Genomic DNA, 21,068 nt, shown 5'->3' on the forward strand with positions numbered 1-21,068 from the left:
ACCAAATTGGTAATTTCACAATAGTCGAGGGACCATTTCGGTAATAAACTCTTTATTTAAAATTATAAATAAGCTAAGCTAGTAACTACTAGTTTTTAAATTTTAGCTTTAAATTAAACTAGCTTATAAGCTAGGTATGCCAAACAGAACTTAAACTGATTGAACCATTTTTTTTTTACTACAATTGAACTATTTATTTATTCATTTTTAATTATATTAGAATCATAATCAAATACCTTATTCTCACTTTTGGTGGAAGCAATATTGCTTTAAAAAAAATAAAAAAAATCTCTAATCATATTCTCATCTTTTCTATTTCAAATTCAATAATCACTTGCCAAGTAGCAGACTTGTAGTACAACGGTACCTCTGTAACTCTCCAAATGGGAGGTTACATGTTCGAAGACAGTAGTACTAAAAAAATATCAGTAGTCACCTTAATTGTTTATTTATTTTAATTTATTACATGATAATTATGATATTATATTCACAAAATTCGAAGCCTTTTGAATATTGTAATTGGACTATAAAGAATTGCATAGAAAATAATGTACTTATGCATGGTCCGACATGTGGCTGGACCACTATGTTAAAAATATATCGACCACTATGTTATATATATATATATATATAAAAGCTCAAAGGCGACCATGTTTTAATGTCCGGTTTATGCGGTCGTACCATTAGTTATGCAAAAAAGCACCAATAGTATTAGGAAATGCACAATAAAGAAATGCACCAAAGCACGCACAAATAGGTATGCATCACCACAAAACGCACCATTAGGTACGCATAAACGCATCACACCGTATTTGAAAATGCACCATTAGGTGTAATGAGGTATTAGGTATGGTGCATTTTTTGGGTGTGTGGTGCGTTTTATGGTGCATTGGTGCATTTCTTTGTTGTGTGTTTCCGAACACTATTGGTGCTTTTTTGCATAACTAAACGGCCGCACTGGAACTTGACATTATATACATACATAAACACACACACACACACACACACACATATATGGATGAGATATGGAGCAAAGAATCTCCAGGTGCAAAAAATGCGGTGAGATCTGAGCTGTTGATATAGATTAGATCAACGGCTCAAATCAATGAAAATTAAAATAAATAAATAAAACACAAAAATAACGCACCTTAAGTCTTAACATCGCGCACCATAAGTGTTACAAAGACGCAACTTAAGTAGTAAAATCACGCACCTTAAGTTTTAAAATAGCGCACCTTAAATATAGAACTTATGTACCTTATGTGTATAGCTGACGACCTAACACACCTTAAGTGTTAAAATGACGCACTTTAAATATAAAACTTATGTACCTTAAGTGTATAGCTGACGCACCTTAAATGTTAGAATGACGCACCTTAAGCTTTGAAACGACGTACTTTAAGTTTTAGAATGATGCAACTTAAGTATCAACAAAAAAAGTACCTTAAGTTCTCAAGTCTATAACTGGCGTACGCTCATTATGTATTAAAATGATGCACCTTAAGTATTAACATTTAACACGACGCACCTTAAGTTTGAATAATTCGCAAAATGATCAAATTGTCACAACGTTTTTTTTTTAATCCGTATTCATCTTAGATAGTATTGCCTCCACTGAAGCTCGAACCCACCACCTCCCGTATAAAGGGAAGGGTTTGATGTCACTGGACCACAAGGTCCTTGGCCTCTGTTATATATATATATATATATGGCTGGCTACTATATTATATGAGATGATTGACCAAATTACCTTTTTTGATTCTTTGCTTATTGAAGTTTTTACTATTTTTTTTTTGAAATAGAAGTTTTTACTATTAATTATATATACAAACAATTATTTTCCAAAAAGGTTGCATTGTTTCCATAATTGATGGACGAATATGAGGCGAAAATTATGAAAATCTTTGATAAAAATAAAAACGGGGCGTAGTAATTGGGTAAAAGTAAAACATGCATAAGAGGTAAAGTGATATATTTAATGCATTAAGTCAAAAAAGCAAAGAAAAAAGAATGTATAAACAAAGAAAATGAAGGCCCTTGCCACACGCTTTCTCTGTCACAAACATAAATAGCCCAAGTCTGAAGTCCCGTCCCCCCAGAGGCTTTATTTAAGTGCTTCCGATCCCTTCAGAACCCCGCCGGCCGCCCATTCCGCCGTAGTGGCATTCCCATTTCCCACTCCCCTTTCTTGCTTGCCTCTTTAATTTGCTCCTTTTCCCATCCTAATTAAGCTACCAAAATATATGGCTGCAGTTGTATATCAAGAGGTTCGTTCGTAATTTTCACCAAAGTTTCCCCTTTTTTTTCTTTCTTGGTAGCTATATATATATGAATATGATGGGCATAAAGTGAAATGATTCGAAATTATGTTCAGGAATATATAAGGAATTCAAGAGGAGTGAGGCTCTTTACTTGCAGATGGCTGCCCTTGTCTTCTCCAAAGGCCATTGTTTTCCTCTGTCATGGTCTCTACTCTCTCTTTCTCTCTCTCTTTCTCCTTTCCTTTTTTTCCTTTATTAGGAAATATGGATTATTTTCCTTTTTAATATGTGTAATCCCAATTTAATCTGGATAACTGTACCCCTTAAAAGTTGACTTTTACTCCCCAAAAATTTTTTTAGTTCAAAACTCTTTTAATATGAGACATTCTTTACCGAATAACAATACAATTTAGTTCTTAATTCTTTAGTAGAATGAATATGACTAACCAGTCGCTTTATTTCTTAGAATTGTTTAGCATGAGTGAAATGGGAACAGATCATGATTAAAAATGTAAAAATTACTTATTATTACATTAAATGTTTTTAGTGTAAAATGCCATGCCAGGCACCCATAACTTAATAATTAAAGTTACTATACACTATTTCAAAAATAATAATAATAATTAAAGTTACACAATTTCTTGTGAGTAACACCTATTTATTATTTACTGTTTAAATGGGCGTGACTGAGTATTATAGTGCGGTTGTTGTTGCAGGGTATGGCATGGAATGTAGTTATTTCATGAAAGGTAATGACGATTGATGAACCCTCTCATTTTTTTTTTTTAACTATTTCCTCTTTTCCTTCTCTCTCTAAATGAACCTTGTTAGGATTGTTGGTCAGGAAATTCTTGAGCATTATTTTGAGAGAGTTATTGGAATGGTTTATGGCTACAATTTTTCTTGAAAATTATTCAGATATAATGTAGTTGGGCAACTTAACTATCACAATCACAAACAGACAAAAAAGACTTTTTTTTTTTTTTCAATTCTAAACTTTAAAATGTTCAAAAATAAATCAACATGATTGGTCTGAGATGGTTGTGTACTATCATCTTTTAAGAGATGTCGAGAGTTCAAAATTTCACATCGTATAAAAAAATTAATATTATTAACACTTTATCCCTTAATTAGACTGGTCCGAGATACCTCTAAATAAAACCTACTCAAGACATATGCACCTGTTTATTAACAGAAATTTGTTTTCTATTTTCTAATTTTTCAGTTTTCATTCTCTGTTTTCTGTTTAAAAAACTTGTTTACTAACACTTATTTTTTAAATTTATTTTTTTAGATTAACTTTATAAAATGAACAATAAGTTTAAAAGTATCCGAACCAATAATCAATTGAGTTCAATCAAAATATAAAACGTGGTATAGATTTCAATTTTTAATTTTTGATAATGTGAATGATGCATAATTTTAAGCATAAGTAAATAAGTAGAAAAGATAAAAGTTGATAATAAGTAAGATGATAATGAATGTAATCATACTAATGAATAAATATGTAGGTAGATAATGGTGAGAATGTGGTTATAGTGACATATAATCTAAATAGATGATAGATGTTTCTGTTTTCAATTTAAAAAAGAAGTTTTTAATAGTAAAATTTATTGCATGTTTTCAAAATGTAAACAGTGCTAGTAAACATGTTTTCTGTTTTATGTTTACTAATTTTCTAAATTTTCAAAAAAACTAGAGAAAATTTTCAGTTAATAAACGTGCCGTTCGTTTTCTAACAAAAGGAAAAAAAAAAAAAGGAAAAGCTCAAAAGTAATTAATTAGGCAAAGGAACGGATGAACAAACATTGTACTGAACTCAGGGCATCCGTCACCCGTTCCAAGTTCCAACTGTCCTCTATTGCTTTTACTATTACTTCACAGCTGACCAACCATACCACTTGATTTTTTTAATTGTAACAAACTTTTTATTTTTTAATTCTATAGTAAAACTGTCCAAAAGTAGTCCATCTATCCCACTTAATTTTTTACAACTTTTAACAACACCTAAATTATAGTTTTTTTAAAAAATAAAAATTTGTATTGATTAACAGAGTCAATTCCAACACTAAAAAATGTATTTTATTTTAACTATAGTTGTAATAAGCGGTAGTCGGATAGTAGAATAATCCCTAAATGACTAACTATTAATAAAAAATAGTGCACGTGTGTGGGTGTATGCCCCACACACACACACACACACACACACATATATATATATATAAAAAAATAATTAACAAGACTGACTCAGTTGAGTTCGCCGCCTAGGGAGTAATTGCCTCGATTTAGAGACATCAAGATCTAGGCGGCTGCCTAGATCGATTTTTGCAACAGTGATTTCATCTAAAAGTTTAAATTGATAATTAAACTGCACATTTATGCTTTATATGTTATATTTTTAATAATTTGTAATCACCTTTTTTTTAGAAGAATAAATTTGAAAATAATATCACATTTTACTTTATTAAAGTTGTACCAAGTGTAATTAATAATTATATTATAATGGTGTAATTATTATGCTGGGTAACAGATGGGCAGAGTTGTAGCCATCCAACCCCTGTTCCAACTGCCCTCACTTAATTTCATATATACTTCACAGCTGATCAACCATGCCTGTTTAATTTTGGTTTTCAATTAATTTTTATCTTTCTCCACAAGACTTGCTTTCCTTTTCCATTTATTGCTGCTGGTAAGATTGGTAAATGACTTAAATTCAATGCATTTGTTTTTTAGTCGGTGGCACTGTTATATTATTATAGCTTCACCCTTTTCATACAGGACAATAAATTTTTTTTTAAAATGGCATTATTTGATTGGTGAGTGGTAATTAATACTACTGCTATTTCTAGCCCATAGTACTGCTATTTCTAGCCAATAGTACTATAATAGTTAAATTCAATGGGTAGTTCAAGTGGCAAGTTTTGAGAGAATCCGGGTTCAATTTCCACAAGTGAACTTTCGGGTAACTATTATGAGCTTTCTAGTAAATAAAAATATTGCAATTGACATCTATCTAATATTCTTGAATTATCTAGCTTAGTTGGTTTAATTAGGTTAACAAACCAAGTAAGAACATAAGATGAGTGTCTTTGTCATATAAACCTAAAAAGTTTTCAAACTAGGAATAGGAAAATGATCATAAATATAACAAAATTCTATAGGGTTATAATTACAAATACTCAATATTATATTCAGCTAATACATTTCTAATTTCTTAATATTAATAATAAGTGGAATAATCAAGTACTTCTATATGTTGTGTAAGTTTCGTTGATTATATGCTTTTATTTTTGAGTTTATTTCTTTTTTGGTTTATTCGACGTATTGGGATTTATACTTTTTAAAATTTTAGTCATTTTTTTTTCGTGAGCACTGTTTTTTTTTTTTTTTCCTATTTTTATTACAATGTAGTAATATGGGATTTAAAGTGACCTCCCATTTAAAAAGTCACAGTTATGCTGCTTAACCAAATCTTTGACAATATTTGATATATTTATTTGTGAATAGTTGTGGGAACGACGCTAGCAAGTTACGGCTACGCAGTGTTCGGAATCGATTATGAAGGGCACGGATGGTCAATGGGTGGCCGCTGTTACATCAAAAGATTCGAAAATATTGTAAATGACTGCACCACCTTCTTCAAATCAATTTCTGGTAAGCTATTGTTTATCCAAAAATGCTATTTATACGTTTTTACATAATTTTTTTAGTACTCTATCATAATGTAGTATTTATCTATATATATTTTCTCAATTTAATGAAACACAGAAAGTCAAAATGTTATTTATACGTCTTTAAATATTTAATTCCGTCACACAGCACAACCGGAGTACAAAGAGAAGAGAAGATTTCTATATGGAGAATCAATGGGAGGGGCGGTGGCTCTCCTAATACACAAGAAGGATCCTTCTTTTTGGCACGGTGGAATTTTGGTTGCTCCTATGTGTAAGGTACAACTAACCATATGATAATTTAATGGTAAGGGAGTCATCTATCCTTAACCAAATATTTAAGGATTTGATCATTGATTTTGAATATGGAACAATTTTAAATCCCTAGACTAGCTTGTCCCACTTAATAGAGTTGCCTACAATTTACAAAAAAAAAAAAAAAAAGTAGTTGTATATTTCAATTCGCACTAATTTATAAAATTGGCATAAGTATAGTATGAATTTGATTTTTATGTTATGCAATATAATTTTGTTATTGGGCAGTCCGGACGATATGGTATGATGTTTGTTAATTACTTACATAGGTTGCTAGCTAGCAAATTAATTAAAGGGTTGAATGAATTTGCAGATATCAGAGAAGGTGAAGCCACATCCATTGATAATAAGCTTGCTAACCAAGGTGGAAGACGTCATTCCCAAATGGAAGATAGTCCCCACAAAAGACGTCATCGATTTAGCTTTCAAGGACCCTGTCAAACGAGAAGAGGTCAGCTACTCATCGACTACTTCAATCAAATACTATATATAACAATTAAGAAACATTATTATATTGTGTCGGGATGCGACTTGGTGAGCCGAGTCCAGCATCTGCAATCGGACCATAACACTGACTATGCAAGTATAAAAAAAATAAAGTTGTACTTTCGTTATATAGTTGAGACTGACATGTGTTGGAAGGAGAGGGGAGAGCTGAATCTAGTATCTTGCCATCGAACTAAATTGTGTCTTTGCTATTAGTTATCTTACATATTGTATTAGTGCATGCATTATTATGCTATTTCAAGAATATAATTCTGTTGGGTAGATGCCAATAAGAACCAAATTTATTAATTGGTGACTAGAAAATTGTTGGACTAAGACCGGTGAAAGGGCAACCCAATACCCTGTCTTTGAAAAATGTGATGACCACGGTTTATAAGGAAATAAAGTTACACCCAGTACTCATTATAGCTTTTGGCATAAGCCCTTGATCCTAACACATCCATATATGTTGAGTGGCAGATTCGCAGCAACAAGTTGATCTACCAACACAAGCCCAAGCTGAAAACGGCTCTGGAAATGCTAAGAACTAGCATGAACCTTGAGGAAAGTTTGCATGAGGTACGTACTAATCTACTCCATATCCTCCCTACATGCATGCATATTTTCATCATACCATCCAGCAATTAAGCCACTCATTTTTTTTATTTTTTTTGGCAGATTACGCTCCCATTTTTCGTGTTACACGGGGAAGCCGATACAGTAACTGATCCAGAGGTTAGCAAGGCGTTGTATGAACAAGCCAGCAGTAAAGACAAGACCATCAAATTGTACCCAGGAATGTGGCACGGCTTGACATCTGGCGAGCCTGATGAGAACATTCAGATTGTCTTCTCCGACATCATTTCATGGCTTGACAAGCGGTGTGTAGTGGAATCTGGTACTAGTTTCCAATTCCAAGGAAACAACCTTAGCGTTCCCGAGATGATGATCGCCAAAATGGCATCTCCCCGTACAATGAAGGCCCAGAAACGTGGGAATTATTTATGTGGGTGGAAGGGCCGTGGCTTTCAGCACTACGATTCTGCAGTATAAACATAAACCTATGTTATCCTGCACAATGTTAATCGTGGTTGTTTTTGAAGGAAATGGAATAACAATAGCTAGACTATTATAATTATATGCTAAGAAGTGAGAACTACTAAGGAGTACATCTTGATTCCTGCTGATTAAGCCTACTCTATCAATCTTAATTGGTATTTGCTAGACATAGATATAACTTAATATCCTGCAAGTACAAGTAGCTTAACATTGTAACAATGAAAACAATAACAATGTAAGGGTATGCTTGATTTAAACATTAGAATCAGAATGATAATAGAAATCAAATGCTTAATAACCATAATGAGTTTAAGTAAAATGTCTGTCATTTTCTTTGGTAGTGAATATGAATTGAAATCAAATAAGTGGGTGAGGTTGTCCGACCCCACACGAGAATAAGCCGAGGAGGGAGCCCATTACGTGACCTCCCACAGCCTCCTCCCCCACCGTGATGCATTAGTAATTATTAATTTGTCATTATCCATCGAGATACGGGCAGATTGGTGAATGTCATGTACTATAATACCTTCGCACAGCTGGACCTATCGAGAAAGCAGTTGGAACAATTAAAGACCCCGTTATCTGGCTTTACCAGGGATTTCATCGGGACAGAGGGCTCAATCAAGGTGCTTGGCTTCACACTTGATTTCTTAATCTGAAGTAGTGAAGTTTATACAAGTCGCATCCGAAACAAACGCCTAATTATTGTGATTTACCCAACAATAATATCTTCATTTACTGGACCAGTAAAACAAATGGGCCAGTAAATGATTTTGCATTATAATTAAAAACTGTAGCGGGCTGATGACTATAAGCCCAATATAGTTTTGCATAAGGCCCACTGAGATGTTTCTAAACTCATCGCTTTCCCTCTACTAAGAAGAGCCGTTTACCATCGCGCTCTTCAATTTGTCGATTCCAAAACCCTAATCCGTAAAACCCTCTATTCTGTAAGTTTCGATACATTTCGCTCTCAATTTTGCTCTAAAGTTCGGTCGGTTTCTGCTTTTCGATCTATCTTCCGAAAATTATAGTTGTTATAAACCGTGTTCTGGTTCTTGCAGTTTTTACCTTCGGAGTCCTCCTATTCGATATTTCGATCCAAGATGAGGTTAGTTGATCTGTTAACCCTAACTCCATTTTTTTTGAAGTGTTTACATTGATGGGTATTCTTTCCGTAGGTCGTATTGAAATTCTATAGACTATATGATTTATGAGAAACAGTTTTCTTTAGCATAATCTTAAACTTTAAACCAGAACCAGGAGAAACCTCTTTTTTCTTACTGAATGGAGAAGCTGCTGTCTTTAGAAAATTGGGTTTACAGTTGCCTAATTATTCCAGATGGACGTCTAATGGCGTCATGGATTGTTACTTCATGATTAAGTGTGAGGAAGTCATTCACATATTCTGACATTGTATTGTTGTAACTCATTCAGCACATAAAAACTATCTTTAGGAGAATTTTTTTTTTTCATTTTGATGTAATCTTGATTACTAATTGTTTATTTATTTATTTTATCTTGATTTATGCAGTCGGCCAATGGAAGAGGATGCCCCTGTAAGTTAGCCTTCTGTTTTCATGATTTATTTTTATTATGCCATCTTTACTTTCAGTTTTCTTTATGATTTTGCCTGTAGAGTAGTTCTTTGTTAAGCGATACTAATGTATTCCTCCTTTTATTTCTGTAATTTATCTATTTATTTGTTTTTTTTTGTGAACAAATGTGTTGGATTGTGGGATTGTTGAATTTATTCCATTCTGTATTGTTTCTGACAGGCGAAGAATGAGGAAGAGGAATTCAACACTGGCCCACTTTCTGTTCTTATGATGAGTGTTAGAAACAACACTCAGGTATCTGATTTCATAGTGATCTAAAACCTTTTACATCTCACTCAATAAAAATTAAAAAAACATACGTGCTCACACACTAAATGTCCAAGTGTTTGCAGGCTGGTATATAATTACAGCTGAACGTTAACTGCTAGATTAAGCTTACATATATGATATGAAATAGTGCATTTGTAAATAAAAGTATCCGAGTTGCATATGTTTCTGACTTTATTTCTGGCCCTCAGGTGCTCATAAACTGCCGGAACAACAGAAAGCTTCTGGGCCGTGTCAGGGCTTTTGATCGTCACTGCAATATGGTGCTGGAAAATGTTAGAGAGATGTGGACTGAGGTTAGTTCCTTGGACTGATTTAGATGTTTTGAAACATTACTGGTTAAAACTTTGCCCATTTATTAGACTTTTTGACATCACCTTTAGGTTCCAAAGACTGGCAAAGGGAAAAAGAAAGCACTTCCTGTTAACAAGGACAGGTTTATTAGCAAGATGTTCCTTCGTGGAGATTCAGTGATCATTGTTCTCAGAAATCCTAAATAGAAGGTATTTCTTCTTGTTCTTGAATCTTGATATCATTTTTGAAATGTGCCATTACCCTTTTCATATCTCTGCTAGATCAATTAATGTTAATGAAATGAAAATTCGGTTGGTTGTTATCATGGAGAGTGCCTTGTAGATGTGTGTCTTTGTGGAGAAATACAACCAACTTTTACCTTTTGAGATCTGTATTTGTGCTTTAGTAGTTAGTACTGATTTATTAATATGAATATAGGTAAATGTAACTACCTGATTGTACCTGTATTCCGTATGGATTAGTGCCTTGTCTGAATCATTTTGTTAGAAGGCAGACCAATTTTTTCAAGCATATTTGCTTCTTGTGCAATTTCCTAAAACTGAGTTCTTCTACATCTTTGTGACTGAGTTGTTTGTTCATGATAATCATATTTAGGTGAGTACTTGGTATAAGTTTGAGGGTGATAGTAATGCCTTTCTACTATGCAGGTAACTACTGCAACAATATTTCTCCTGGCACTGGCCTACATAGGAGCAATATGGCATTTTGGTTTAATGTGGACTCATTGTATGATATTTTAGAGCTGACTTTGCCTTATAATGTACTATTAGTCTTGCTATTGCTGCTATGTGTACTGTTCTTAGTTGAAGAATTTGTCGGGATGTGTGTTAGATTTGTGAGGGAGATTTTGTAATCATGCTTAAGTGAATCAAATGTGTATCAGTTGTGGAGCTTTTGTATGGAGTATTTTGGAAAAATGTTCAAATTAGCGACTTAAATAGTTAACTACACACGAAAATGTTGGAAAAAAAGTACAATTAATCCCTTAACAAATAACAAGTCAAATTCATGTAATAAGACCAAATTGACTAGTACTGTACAAGTAAAATTGATAGCGTGATATTTAAAAATTTTTAACTTAATTTTAAACATATGTGTCGAGCAAGCAATTATGCTAATATACATGTAAGGCGAACATAGTTTCCAATGTGTATTTAGGATACACTACCTCTAAGAGTTTTTTGAGCATATAAAAGGAAAAGAAACATTTGCCCATTTGAGTGTAGTAGGAAATCAATATTTGAAGGTGAAAATTGTTAGTTTTAAAGTCTGATCATCAAAAACCATCAAAATCATACTACTCAGAGGTTAAAAATCTCATTCAAATTTTTAATTCTCTATATCCAATATTATTTTATTATTTAAAGGTGAAAATTGTTTTTCTTAATTTGCTAGCTTATTTTTAACTTTTTTAAAAAATTAATTTGATTTTTTGTATCAAAGAAAAACTGTTGATATCATAATTAAATGCATAAGATTTTAAAATTCCTATAATATCCTTGCCTTTTGGGTGTGTGGTGTTGTTTTTTCTGCACAGGAAAAAATGAAGGATAGACACATCAAGCCAACAAGGTCAAACAAAGTGCAATGGCTTCAAGCCTTCTGGATCATGATTGAACACATGAAAACCATGGGGAATACTTTGATTACCTAGCAGATAGCCTTACATTAATTTAGTTCCCTTATGTGGGCATGAAGACTAGGGTTAAATCGGTGGGCAGATTATGTAACTCACGATCTACCTCTATAATAACTATACGAACAGGGTCTTGTGAGATTAGAATTAATTTGACGAAACTAAGAGCCTAAGATCACCTTAGTAATAATAAAAAAAAAGGTCTAGTGGTGCAATGCCATTCATTCCTACCTACAACTTTCACATATGTACTGAATTAATTTTTTGTTCAGATTTAAGCAATCAGATTAATTCATAATCAGCAAGACTAATAACAGGTAGCTGGTTTGCCCGAGTGGTTAAGGGGGAAGACTTAAGATCTTCTGCACATAAGTGCGCGTGGGTTCGAACCCCACAGCCAGCAATTTTATGATTTTTACACACCATCGTATTAACTGCTTTTCTTAGCCAGCACTTTTACGCTTTTAACACATCATTTTCTACCCCATCATGTATTATATTATTAGTCGAAATCCATGCAAATAATAATAAAAGGAATCATGAAAAAATGGATAAAATACTACAAGAACTTTTACGTTAAAACTTGGAATGAAAAAATAAGTAGCGATGTCATGCCACACATGACTATCGTGTATTAATGAGTCCAATTACATTATGTTAGATCAATTATTGGATTTTTTGTATTATCATGATCATTCATATTTTTTTTTGAATACTATTAACTCTGTTACAATGTAGTATTGATCATTCGTATTTAAAAGTGGTGAAATTCAATTTCAATTTCGCAATAAAAGAATCTTTATACGATAACTAATTTGAGAGACCTCATATCTTATAAAGATCTTCATGAATTAGTAATTTAGTTTAGCTTGAGCCTCCTCCTCATGCTACCATTATTCATCTAACAAGACTTATCAAAGTTGGGCTAAGTCATGCAAAATATGACACCATCAGATCTGTAAAAGTAAATGAAGTGTGTGTTTGGTTGGAGGGTTTAGGCATAAGGTATGGGTATCAAAGTGATTGTTAGTGTTTGGTTTATAGGTTTTGTGAATGCTACTATGGGTTTGGAATACCCCATTAATGGCAAAACTCATACCCTTATTAGATAAGGGTTTCATCTCTCTTCATCATTTCTTCCCCAACTATTAATAATCATTCCCATTCCACCCAACGACCAAACATGCTAAATACTTTCACCAAAACCCATTACCCTTACCAAGTATTTGATACCCATTCCGATTCCGATTCCCATGTGCGAACCAAACGCACCCTGACAATGTTGAAATAGAGATAATTATGGTGCATTTACTAAATGAAAAATATTTTTCATTTTTTAAAAATGAAAATTAGACAAGGAAATAAACATGTTTCCTGCCAAAGATCTTGTGGTTAAGCAGCATGAAGTGACTCTCTCAAATAAGAAGTCATGGCTCCTTCAATAGGTTGATAAAGTAAGTACTCAACAAAAAAAAAAAAAAAAAACTTAATAATAGAATTTGAATTTTTTCTTCAAGTTTTCTACAAAAAAAACACATAATTTTATACATAATCAACATTGTCGGGGACGGAGCTACATTAGGGGTAAGGGGGTCCTGGCCCCCTCAGGGCCTCCCGCCCCACCATACCCCTAACCCCACCCTCAAAATTTTTAGTAAATATGTATGCACATTAGATACATATTAATATAATAAGGATAAAATACACTTTTAGTCCCCTCTATTTTTTTTAAAACTATTATGTTTATATTAAATAAACTCGAAATATATATTAAAGTTCAAATTCATTAAATAAAAATTAATGAGTGATAAAACAATCATATATAGAACGAAATTGGGAAAATAGTATTTCTATGAGAAAAACTTATTCTGATTCTAAGCTAATTGTATATGTGGTGACAACAAAAAAAACAAAAACCCTAATTTACTAAATGCCAACCTTGCAGTCTACAAAAAGCATTGAAATTGCATTAGTCAAAGACACAAAAATGTTGTGGTGGATATCACAAACGGATTAAACAACAATCCACAGGTCCACCCATATAAATTCTGCTGGCTTCTACCACTACTGATTTTACCCCACTTTAAAAACCAGTCAAACACGAAATTCAAATGTGTGAATAGACCATTACTCTCTAGAGACAGTGGAAGAGGAACCAAACACACGTTGCCTCAAGTTTTTTTGTTTTTTTTTTTGTTTTTTTTTTAAGCGATAAAAAAAACCCGTAACCACGAATCCCTTAAGGGTGTGTACTGTGTAAACCCTACCTTGTGACCCTAGTTAGCAATGAACCACAAGGAGGTAACTACCCTAAGTTACCGATAATTGACCGACTCAAACTAAGAAGGTTAATAGACTGCTCCCGTTGGAAGTTGAACTTGCAATTTTGTGATTATTGGGAGGGGGTGAGTTCGAACCCCAGTGGATGCGATATTAGCTCTTTGTGCTTCATTTGGTTGAGAAAGTAGCTATGAACAGATATTACATTGTAACAAAGTCAATAGTACCCAAAAAAAAAGTTAATAATCTAACCAACTTGGATGTATAAGTCTTTTACCTTCTTGGTGATGGTGGTCGAAGTAGCCAAATAAAAAACGCTCGGAAGATAGTCTTGTGTGCAATAGAGATTATTAGAAGAAGAAAAAAACACTTCAAAGAAACTCTTGTGACCCATATTAATTTACTATTTGAATGTGAATCTATTTTTTTTCTTATTTTTTAAATATTTAATTTGAATTTTATTTACTTAATAAAACTTATGATATCATATTTTAATATATAAATTTTTAAATTGTTAGAACATTTCCAAGATTTTTTTATTTTTTTTTAAATAGTTGATCTCAGTTTCGTCAGACTAATCTAAATCCATATGACCCAACTTCTAGAGCCACTAAGGATGTAAATTGTGACTTTGTAAGTCCTAGAGTTTGGATTTTTTAGATGGTTTTATGGATAGATGCTAAAAAGAAAAGAGAGTGAAGAGAGAGAAGAAAGAAAAAGTAAAAGTACAGTAATAATCTTCTTTTTAGGCGTCAGTAGGTGCAAAGTCTGTTATATTGTTATTCTTATTTGCTGGGTCTCACAAACGTTTTATGTTTGTAGGAGAAAACTTGATAATAACCCCACCCCTCATCAACCCAAAAATTCACTCTAAATTTGTTATTATGAAAAAACTACTCCAAAAATCCCTCTTGGGATGCCCTTATGCTATCTTTGCCTAAGTGTTATTTCAAATAAGAAGGATAGTAAGAAACATTCAGCTAGCCTTCTAAACTATTCTAAAAATCATATTGATGTCATTGTGAGATTGGCCGATTCAATGGAATGGATGTTCACTAATTTTTATGGCTTTCAGGAACGAAATCGGAGCCGCCTCTCTTGGGACCTTCTGGCTACCTTGGGAACAGTTCACAACTTCTCTGGTTGGTGGCGGGTGACTTTAACGAGATTCTTACTATATCGGAGAACAGGGGTTTGCATGGCCAAAGTTTAATGGGGCGTTGGAGGACTGTTTTCTTTTCGACCTGGATGCTAAGGGCAAGAGGTTTATGTGGGAAAAGGGTCGTGGTACGACCGCCTGGGTGGAGGTAGTGGATGCGGATTGGTATGCTGTGTATCCCCATGCTAGTGTTTATAATAATTTGGAAGTTGTTTCGAAAAAACTTTAAAGGATTAAATTATTCCTACTGAAGCACAAAGAGTCAACAGCAGTTGCCTCCACTAAGACTCGAACCCCATCATCCATGTGGGAATATAAACCGGGACACCGGGTGCCACTAAACCACAAGGTGTTTGGCAATGATTAAATTATTTAGAAATAGTTATTAAAGTTCTTAAAAATACTTAACATGTAGGCTTTATATGGGATCAAAGCAGAATTTTGAAGTTTTTTTAATGGCCTACATGTTAAACATACTTTTAAAAAGGGCTTCAAGCCAGACCATACCAATTGTAGGCTCAAGTTTGAGCATAACAAAAAAACCTACATACAGGCACATGCCTAATTTTCTAGAACTCAGCTTGACTCAACCTATTTTCGTACATATATAAAATATGACTGAATTGAAGAATGATATTTATCTCAGAAAAACTCATTTAGATTTTAATTAAGCCAATGTATATGAAGTGAGTATATTAAAGGAAAGAAATTAACATCCTTGCAGTCTATAGAAAGCATTGAAATTGCATTAGTCTAAGACACAAAAATATTATGGTACGGTGGTATCACCAATCAATATAATTGTGCTTCTTTTCCCCCGCCCGCCCATCCACTTAGTGAAATGTGATATATAATTACTCCTTGGAGAGGACGGAGGAAGAGGAACCATCCTCTTTATGGTCTCCAAATATGCGTTGCCTGAAGTCTTTAACCATCTTCGGCAGACCCTTCTTGAGAGCCACTTTGGGCTCCCAACCCAGCAATTCTTTTGCCTTTGAAATGTCTGGCTTCCTCTTGTGAGGGTCATCCTCTGTGTTTGGCCTGAACTCTATCTGTGCATTTGGATCAATGGTTTCTTGGACCACCTGCACCACCCAAAACAAATATATATATATCACTTTTCTATCAATCTATATTGCACATAATAAGCTTGGTTGACGTGAGTAGCTTGTGTACTCTTGTCCCTTAAGAAAGGTCGAGAGTTTGAACTCCCTCGTCTATGGAAAAATCAATCTGACTAGCATTTTGCCCTTTACTTGGACCGGCCCGGTGTGAATATGGATTAGTCTGAATTGGTACCACTACACTTAGGGCATACACCTCGTGGCTTGACAAAAAAAAATATTACACATAAGTACGTGCATCCTCCTCTTACCTTGGCAAGTTCAAGCATTGTGAATTCTCCGGGGTTTCCAAGGTTAAAAGGTCCAACATGCTCTCCTTCCATCAACCGAATCAAGCCCTCCACCTTATAAATAAATGAGATGAGGTTTGCTAGCTTGGAACAATAGTATTAATTGAAATTAGAATAGGCAAAGAGAGTGCCTCAGCTCCTCACCAGATCAGACACAAATTGGAAACTTCTTGTCTGCTTTCCATCACCATAAACTGTCAAAGGTTCCTTTCTTAAGGCCTGCAACAGTTGCAAAAAATCCTCAGTTATCTGGCTGGCATCCATTGCTGACACAACTCGATCTGGCTGGGCAGGGGTTAGATGGCTAAGGATACAAACTTGTAATCACAAGCTCACGAATTTGAATCTCAACCATCTTAATTTGAGCCTTTCAGTTATGGATAAACTAAACTGATTTCCTTTGCCAGTTATGATCATAAAGCAAGATTTACATAGTTCATACCCTCAAATAGTGACTGCGAGTTTATCTCTTCATCCCAAAAGGCAACAATATAATGTTTACCTGAGCAACGAAGTTGCTAACAACACGGCCGTCATCAATGCACATTCGCGGGCCATAGGTGTTGAATATTCTGGCAATCCTCACCTACATGCCACCAACACAATTTTTTTTAATATCATTAAACTGTTAAGAATATCACATTAAAAAAAATAAAAAAATTAAGAGAGAACATATAATTTTACAAAACTATGATTAAACTAACTAATGAATTCAGTTTTTAATTTAATTTGATTCATGTGCATTATAGTCCAGATATAGGACGGCATCGTGGTAGTTAGCAGCGTAACATATACTCCCTCCGTCCCATTTTACCTGTCCTATTTACTATTCATTGGTCAAACCAACTCTTTCTTTTTGCTTATTTTCTTTAGTAATTTTTTATTATTTTTAAATTTAATTTTTTGTTTTTAATAGTACTTTTAATGTAGTTTCTAAATACATAAATTTTATATATTAATGTTAAACTTAATATTATGAAAAATTAGATTAAAAATTCCTTCAGTCAAACCTCGTTAAACGAACCAGACAACCATTTTGGAACGGAGACAATATATAGTAACTAACCTCAACGCCGGCACCTCTGTGGTAGTCCATGGTCAAAGTTTCCGCCGTACGTTTCCCCTCATCGTAGCAGCTTCGAACACCTGTATGCAACCATTTCCCACACTACTGTCATTCTTTGATTAGTAGAAATTAAGGAAAATAAATAAATAAATATTATAATTTATTTTTAAAAATAAATTAAAATATGTCAAGTTAAGTAAAGAATAATATAAAAATAAAAATATAAGCAGTACTATAGAAAAATAAAATACTAGGGTCTACGGTATTGTAAAATTTATGTGTGCGGTCCAAGAAAAACGAAAGGGCAAAAGAAGACTTTGAATGAAAGTGAGAGAAAGGTTGGTCCATAGAGAAATTAAAGAAATTTCAAGCAAAAAGAGTGTGACACTTGGCATGGACAATGTACTTATAGTATCCCAGTCCAATTCTCATTAAATGAAATTAATAAATCAAAATGTACAACAAGTACACCCGCCCAATTAAGAAGAAAAATTGTTCTTCTTTTTCCTATATAACCTAACTTATATTCATTTGGTACATATAAGGGTACAAACAAGCCGAGCAGAGCTCGAGCCTGGAATGACTCGAGCTCGAGCCTGGAATGACTCGAGCTTGATTGAGCTCGAGCTTGGCAATTATCAAGCCGCTCGAGCTGGAAATTAGACTCTTTTCACCTGTTTCAATTTTATAAGTTTATATATATATAAACATATATATATATATATATATATATATATATGGCTCGTGAGCGGCTCGTCGATCTACGACCCTAAAACATTAGAGCTCGAGCTCGGCTCGATTGTTAAACGAGCCGCTCGAGCTCGACTTTGAACGAGCGGCTTGCGAACCGCTCGCGAGCCGCTCGGCTCATTTACAGGCCTGGGTACATATATTAATACTAAAAAAATCTAATAAATTAGTATCATATAAGAGGAAAAAAAATTAGAAAATAAAAATTAAGAAAAGTGTGTAGCATTACTCAATTAGGTATGTGATATAGAATCAATTTCATTTTGGGTCACATTGTTGTGAAATCGTCTCAAGGATTCTTATCTGTAAGACGGGTCGGATGATCGAGTCAATATACAAATGCAATACTTATACTAACAAATGTAATACAAAATCAAGAATAAAATGTTTGTTACTTATAAAGAAAAACGTAATATTTTTTATGACAAATGTAATACTTTTATATTTTGATGTAAAAATATTACTTTTTTCATCAAAAATATTATATCTAATCTAATCTAAAAACATAATAAGTGTGAATGAAAGTTATACCCTTCATTTATGTCCGTTTTTTCCGTTAAGTTTTGTTGTACATTATGGTATAAAAGTTGTACTTTAGAATATATTAGACAAACATATCCCTACCGTTATAACTTCCGTTATCTTTTCCACTATTGTTAATATGCACATGCATCCACTATATATTTTCTTATTTTCTTCAATAATAATAATATATACACATTATATATTGGAGTTATGTGTTAGTTATTGTCTAAAATATAAATATAAAATTTATAAAAATATTTTGCATTATTATTATTATTTACAATAATTTAAATATTTAAAATCTAAATAAATTTAAATTTTTAATATAAAATATTAATATTGGGCACCTATTTTTTGCTCATCGTGCATAAGAAAAAATAATTTTTCTTATACGTATAAAAGTATTACATTTTCTCATATAAGTAATAAACATTTTATTTTTGATTTAATATTTACATTTGTTATTATAAGTATTACATTTCATCCTGACTCGACCCGTCTCACGATTTCTCACAAACAAGGATCCATGTGACCAACAAGAATTTATGAGACGTTCTCTCACAAGTTTTTATCTTTTACTTTTGGTCCCTTAACTATTAATTTTTTTTAATTAGGTTCATAACTATGTAATTTGTATCACATTTGGTCCTCTCATTCAATTACCCGACAAAACTATTGCCAGAAGTGCTTCTTCCGAGAGAAACAAATGCAGTGCTCTTTCAAGAAGAATCAAATGTAGTGCTCCTTCTGGAATAAGCAAATGCATTGCTCATTCTGAAAGGAATACTTCTGGCAATAGTTGGTCAAAAAATTAAACGATATGATCAAATATGATACAAATCCATTCATGTATAATAGTGAAGGATAAAATTTTACGGACTAGTTCATTTAGCAAAAAAATTCCAAAAATATTATTCTAGAGAATAAGAAGAAATGGAAACCGAGAAAAATACGAGGGCGGCTTTTGAAAAAAGAGTTAACTAGGCCAGGACTAGAGGCTAGCTAACGTGCACCGTCAACCACCCCTCGGCGGGGCAAGACGGTTTCACGACAAACCACGGCCGGAAAAACGTAAGGAGAAGACTCACTCACCGATCGGATTAACGTTGCCCCAATACGTCTCCTTCTGGGGATGCTCCAAAGGATCGCCGTAAACCTCGCTGGTGCTGGTTAGCAAGAACCGCGCACCCACCCGCTTGGCCAATCCCAGCATGTTCAGAGTCCCCACCACATTCGTCTTGTGAATCCAAATCAAGGTTCCCAAATAATCCAATTCAATTTTGCAGAAAAATTATTTAAGGATCAGAAAAATAAAAAATGTGAAGTAAAATGGAAGGATATAATAGTCTTGACGGGATTATGCTTGTAGTGAACAGGGGAAGCAGGGCAGGCGAGATGGTAGATCTGATCGACCTCGAGCAACAGCGGCTCAACGACGTCGTGTCGGATGAGCTCGAACCGCGGGTTCCCGAAATGGTGCATAACGTTCTCCTTCCGCCCGGTGAAGAAGTTATCGACGACGATCACGCTGTCCCCTCTAGCAATCAAACGGTCCACGAGATGGCTCCCTACGAAGCCGGCGCCGCCCGTAACCACGATCCTCAGCCCCTTCTTCGGTTTCAGCCCTAGCGGGATCTTCCCGCCGGAATTGAACGCCCCGATCGCGTCCTGGCTGTGGTACACCAGGCGGTGCGGGCGAGCGGGGTCCGCTAGCGAGTACGAGTCGTCGGAAAGCGCGTCGTACACGCGGGCGGTTTTTGAGGAGGGGAGGAGGGCGAAGAAGAGCGTGGCGACGGCAATGCCGGCGAAGAGGAAAACCAAGCGCTGCTCGCGGAGCATATAGCGAATGGGGCGAATCGCGGCGAGCCATGGCTTGGGAGGCTTGGGAGTATATGCGTCTGTCACGGGATGTGATTCCTGTCCTCTGTATATCAACTCGGAACCCATTCCTTAGTTTCTCTACAAATCTTGCCTTGTCTTTGGGGGGTCTTCGCTTCTATACCACCACTATCACTACTCTATATATAGATATAGATTTCAAAAAATACTACTTTGGGGACTATACAAAGAAAGTAAAAAGACACCGTAAAAAAAAAAAGCTATTACTGTCACAACTTATGTTAAGCTATGGCAAGTTAAAGAGTACTTCCTCGTTTCTAAAAATGAAAAATGTTATTCTCCCCAACCAAAATCACGTTTGATGTAATATTGATTAACTTTTTTTTTAAAAAAAAATTATTGGTTA

The 21,068-nt window shown here is 34.2% G+C and overlaps 3 protein-coding genes and 1 non-coding gene across 4 annotated transcripts; 3 read left to right on the forward strand and 1 right to left on the reverse strand.

Annotated features, from left to right (window-relative positions):
• The first annotated feature begins 2,091 nt into the window (after positions 1-2,091).
• Positions 2,092-8,050, forward strand: LOC116025891 (caffeoylshikimate esterase). The gene is made up of 8 exons (XM_031267266.1): positions 2,092-2,267; positions 2,375-2,465; positions 2,978-3,010; positions 5,769-5,915; positions 6,081-6,211; positions 6,561-6,698; positions 7,214-7,312; positions 7,412-8,050. Exons 1-8 carry the CDS (start codon positions 2,244-2,246, stop codon positions 7,784-7,786), a joined length of 1,038 nt encoding a protein of 345 aa, XP_031123126.1. The 5' UTR covers positions 2,092-2,243; the 3' UTR covers positions 7,787-8,050.
• Positions 8,051-8,653: 603 nt separating this feature from the next.
• Positions 8,654-10,918, forward strand: LOC116025705 (small nuclear ribonucleoprotein Sm D2). The gene is made up of 7 exons (XM_031267039.1): positions 8,654-8,742; positions 8,857-8,903; positions 9,327-9,351; positions 9,571-9,645; positions 9,870-9,974; positions 10,062-10,181; positions 10,641-10,918. The coding sequence occupies exons 2-6, from the start codon at positions 8,899-8,901 to the stop codon at positions 10,176-10,178; spliced, it is 327 nt and encodes a 108-aa protein (XP_031122899.1). The 5' UTR covers positions 8,654-8,742; positions 8,857-8,898; the 3' UTR covers positions 10,179-10,181; positions 10,641-10,918.
• Positions 10,919-11,949: 1,031 nt separating this feature from the next.
• Positions 11,950-12,032, forward strand: TRNAL-UAA. The gene has a single exon. It is a non-coding gene; the product is annotated as a tRNA-Leu (tRNA).
• A 3,672-nt stretch (positions 12,033-15,704) lies between these two features.
• On the reverse strand, positions 15,705-20,830 carry LOC116024472 (UDP-glucuronic acid decarboxylase 2). The gene is made up of 7 exons (XM_031265366.1): positions 20,165-20,830; positions 19,916-20,063; positions 17,549-17,628; positions 16,985-17,068; positions 16,627-16,701; positions 16,444-16,536; positions 15,705-16,153 (listed from the first exon to the last, which is right to left on the reverse strand). The coding sequence occupies exons 1-7, from the start codon at positions 20,768-20,770 to the stop codon at positions 15,923-15,925; spliced, it is 1,317 nt and encodes a 438-aa protein (XP_031121226.1). The 5' UTR covers positions 20,771-20,830; the 3' UTR covers positions 15,705-15,922.
• Between the last annotated feature and the right edge of the window lie 238 nt (positions 20,831-21,068).

The sequence above is a fragment of the Ipomoea triloba genome, chromosome 7 (assembly GCF_003576645.1).
Source record: "Ipomoea triloba cultivar NCNSP0323 chromosome 7, ASM357664v1".
Taxonomy (NCBI): Eukaryota; Viridiplantae; Streptophyta; class Magnoliopsida; order Solanales; family Convolvulaceae; genus Ipomoea; species Ipomoea triloba.

Bases quoted from the DNA above. Each gene is read 5' to 3' on its own strand.
- LOC116025891 (XM_031267266.1), top strand. From the start codon at position 2,244: ATGGCTGCAGTTGTATATCAAGAG. The intron at 5,916-6,080 runs GTAAGCTATTGT...TCCGTCACACAG, and splicing joins CTTCTTCAAATCAATTTCTG to CACAACCGGAGTACAAAGAG. The intron at 6,699-7,213 runs GTCAGCTACTCA...GTTGAGTGGCAG, and splicing joins ACCCTGTCAAACGAGAAGAG to ATTCGCAGCAACAAGTTGAT.
- LOC116025705 (XM_031267039.1), top strand. The intron at 9,352-9,570 runs GTAAGTTAGCCT...TGTTTCTGACAG, and splicing joins CAATGGAAGAGGATGCCCCT to GCGAAGAATGAGGAAGAGGA. The intron at 9,975-10,061 runs GTTAGTTCCTTG...CATCACCTTTAG, and splicing joins TTAGAGAGATGTGGACTGAG to GTTCCAAAGACTGGCAAAGG.
- LOC116024472 (XM_031265366.1), bottom strand. From the start codon at position 20,770: ATGGGTTCCGAGTTGATATACAGAGGACAGGAATCACATCCCGTGACA. The intron at 17,629-19,915 runs GTGAGTGAGTCT...GGTTGCATACAG, and splicing joins GGGCAACGTTAATCCGATCG to GTGTTCGAAGCTGCTACGAT. The intron at 16,537-16,626 runs GTGAGGAGCTGA...TTTATTTATAAG, and splicing joins TCCAATTTGTGTCTGATCTG to GTGGAGGGCTTGATTCGGTT.